General features: G+C 39.2%; 1 protein-coding gene across 3 annotated transcripts in view; it reads right to left on the bottom strand.

Moving 5' to 3' along the window:
• Positions 1-44: 44 nt before the first annotated feature.
• Positions 45-3,650, bottom strand: part of madd (MAP-kinase activating death domain) — a 53,269-nt gene continuing 49,663 nt past the window's right edge. For all 3 annotated transcript variants that reach the window (XM_088004445.1, XM_088004444.1, XM_088004443.1), the window contains one exon: positions 45-2,551. In XM_088004445.1, the coding sequence (XP_087860571.1) occupies positions 2,438-2,551 (114 nt within the window). In that variant the 3' untranslated portion in view covers positions 45-2,437. The remainder of the gene's footprint in view (positions 2,552-3,650) is intronic.

The following is a 3,650-nucleotide window of genomic DNA, read 5'->3' as shown; positions in this document are numbered from 1 at the left end:
TTTAAGTGTGTTTTGTCAAAAAAAAATAAAAATAATACAACAGCTTAATTTAGGACAACTTTATTATATTGCCAAAGCTGTACATAATCTATAAATACCTTTTTTTTTTTTTTTTAACCTCCAAGTACTGGAATACTTACACCTGGCATCTCCTTACTGTTTCCCTCCCTTTCTCAGCCAGTGAGAACAATAACAGAGATGAATTGTAATATTCCAGATAAAAAAAAACAAAAAAACTTTGTAGCCAAAGCAGAATTCGCAGATCAGTTGTAGAGATGAAACATCATCTTCTCAATGACGTCCTGAAATTTCTACCTTGCACAGTTAAGTTACTAAAAATACAAGCATGTCAGGATTAAAATAAAAGCTCTTCCAGTGATATTACTGTAGCAATATATTGCTGATCAGGAAACTGTTCACCATGTGACCACACACACATACACTGTGGAATGGGCCTATTTTTCACCGTCATGGAATACAAAGAGAACTTAAAGACAAAATCTCCTCACAGAGTCGGTCATGATTATACATGTTGGCTTGAACACGTCTGAAGGGTCGATCACATGACAGAAATCCGATTACAAAAGTCATTTTGAGACAAAATTAGAATTTCTGTCATTGTTCCATCTTTACATCTGAAGTTTTGGATTCTGGATTTGATTTCCATGATCCAAAACCCCCTCAGGTTTTCTGTCGGCTGCTCATCACAATTTAACATTTACATTCAGCAACTCGCTTTCTGTTTAGCAGAAAATTGTATCATTTGTACTTTTTAAATTGGGAGGTTTTCAAACTAATTGATATAAAGTAAAGCCTGGACAGCCAAGTCAATTCAACCCTTCATAAATTCATACATTTGTTTCGTACCCAAGTTTTCTGCTGCCAAGAGCATCAAAATTAAGAAAACCCACCATTTTCAGTCCATGAACACATTTTGGTTGAGAGAAGTCTAAGCAAAAATAAGTCTGGGACATGTTTGGTATAAATTGTGAAACTCTTGTAGTTCCTGCAGTTTCTGTTGGATTCTAAACTATTTCTACCAAGGAATGTGATGCGTCTACTTGTTTTAGTACAAGCATAATTGAGATTATGTTAAAGCAGGAGAAATGTGCAAACTGAAGCAAGAAACAACTAAAAATGGAAAATTGGGGAAGTAAAAACTGCTCATTAAACTTTTTAAAGAACAACTTTGTTTATTCTTAATTTATTAAACTGCTGCTGCACTTCTCAAATGCTGCTTTTCATAAGTGAATCCATAAATCTGTCCATCAAATCAAAACTTAAGAAGCTAATTTTTGCTCTGAAAAATGTTAACCTTCAAATAATGCAGATAGAGCTGGCTGTCTTATGTTACACACAGACTCATGTTTCTGCTTGCAGAGGATGTTCTGTCTACCGGTTGAAGTTGGAAGTGAATCTAACTTGAATGATAAACCACCTTGAAATGTTCAGTTTTCTGTCTTGTGACTGACCGATAATTAACCATGGAGGACACTTTGACCAGTCATATCACACTGTATATTCAGTAAACACACAATAGAAAAAAAAACAAAAAACATCTTACATTCTTCACCCTGTGGGAGCCAAGAGAACCCGACTCTGGCAATGGCTAACTACTTAAGTATTGCACATCAAGCAAATCAACATTTTGTAACTTTTTTTTTTTCCAGAGAAATGTACAGTCTAAATGCATATATTAAATAAATACTATATATAGAAATATATATATAATATTTATTTCCATCCTTATAGTAACATGCAGTTAATACAGAGGAGCACAGACGAGAAGTTTTACAGCAGAACTAGAACAGTTATTCAGCCTGGTGGGCAAGAGAACACATCTGAGAACACCGAAAGTATTTTAGGACCAAACACCATTAAGAAGAGTTTACATGCGGTGCTCTAGTGCAGGATGCAGCTGCTTTGTCACTGCACTCTAACAGGGTCTCCCGGATGCTTCACCAGTTTCAACTTGGACAAACTGGAACTTTACAGTAATCACACGTCACAGAATAACACAGAGCTGTATGGAGGCGAGCAGGAGATGATGAGCTGCTGCTGCTGCTGCACAGGACCTGCATGCAGCCTGTGGCTCAGACCTGGCGTCGCCGAGGCCTTCACACAGAGCTGACGAATTGCTTCTCTGACGCCAAGGAGCAAGCAAATGTGGAACTAGTTGGGTTCGGAACATCAGGACAATGACGGAGAATGTTTGGAGTTATTTACACGACATCAAGGACCAAACATGTCTACACAACTGGATCTAAAAAGGATCACAGGCTCATATTTACACAGGAGGAGGGAGGGGGAGCAGGGATTGTGTGCTTAGACTTAAATTTGGGGATTGTCTGGTTAAAGAGAGATGAAGTTCAAGTAGAGAGGCACACTGAGGATGAGGAAGGAGGTTGGGAGGGGGCAGGGGAGCAGGAGGTGTCGACTAGCTGGGAAGGGGTCTTGGTGAGAGCAGCTTGGGTTTTCCTTCCGCTTCCTTCCCCTTCACAGCCGCCACGTAGGAGAAGAGGCAGAGGACAGAGTAACAGATCTGATGTGCCTGCAGAGGGGGAACAGAGGCGAATTATACAGGAAACAGAACCAGTAATAAGAACAAGTTAAACCCATTAAAGTAAACAGACATCAAACACTAAAACTGGAAATGCACCATTTAAAGTCCTTAAAGGAGCAGTATTATGTATTTTCAGGTACTTAGTGCCATTTTATAGCACAGCAAGTAACCATATTAACTTTAGTTGTTATAAAAATACTAAATATATCAGATATGATATAAAAGACTGTTTACTTAGCAGTTTATCTCCTTGACATTGGACCGCTGTCTCAAACTCCTGCTCTTTCTGAAATTCCATCAGGAAGTCATCGTCTCCATTAACCCTTGAACTTTTTTTTTTTTTTTTTACCAGTGTTGCACTGAGAAGTCGCTTGTATCGAGGTCAGCTGATGCACAGTTCTATCAGGTATTTGCTAATTGCTGCTGACTAGTCTGAAGGAGCAGAGTGGGGGAGTCAGGGGGTGGGAGTGGCACTTTGAGGCCGAAGTTTGTAAGCTTGGAGTCTGCAGCTCTGAGGAGGAGCTGCACCTCGAAGGCAGTGCTGGGTCCACCCAGGCAAAACGCACAGGTGAATGGTTGCCATGGGAGATTAAATGATTTCTCAAACATGCATGAAAGAATCAAAGCAACAACTAGGTATGTTTCTAATGAAGGAAAAGTCAATTGTACATAATACTGCCCCATTAAGAGGCTCTGCAGATGGATGATGGAGAATACAGCAACTTTCAGTAATATTAGATCTACATTTTTTTTTATTAAAGGAGAAACTCCATAGGTCAAATAAAATGTCATGCATCATGCAAAGCTATCTTAGCTGCTCATATTCAAAAGCATTTGAACCTTGAACGTTGCTTTACTGCAGGTTTGTGCAAAATTTAATACGGCACGCAGTAAAAGCTTTTATGATCCTGTGGGGAAAGAGTTACTGATGTTGCTCAAACTGGAAAAAGTTACAAGGCCATCTTGGAGTTTAAATCCAGGATCAGGCAGGTCATGTAGGAACGCAAGAAATATAAGACCACGAGTAAACTTCCCAAGAGTGGCCTAAAAGCAGAGATTACGCAAAGTGCTCTGCACTCATTAGGGA

The sequence above is a fragment of the Poecilia mexicana genome, unplaced genomic scaffold (assembly GCF_051168715.1).
Source record: "Poecilia mexicana isolate PSO_F unplaced genomic scaffold, ASM5116871v1 scaffold_3, whole genome shotgun sequence".
NCBI classification, from domain to species: domain Eukaryota; kingdom Metazoa; phylum Chordata; class Actinopteri; order Cyprinodontiformes; family Poeciliidae; genus Poecilia; species Poecilia mexicana.
Note: the sequence above shows the minus strand (reverse complement) of the source record. Positions and strands in the feature narration are given on the sequence as shown.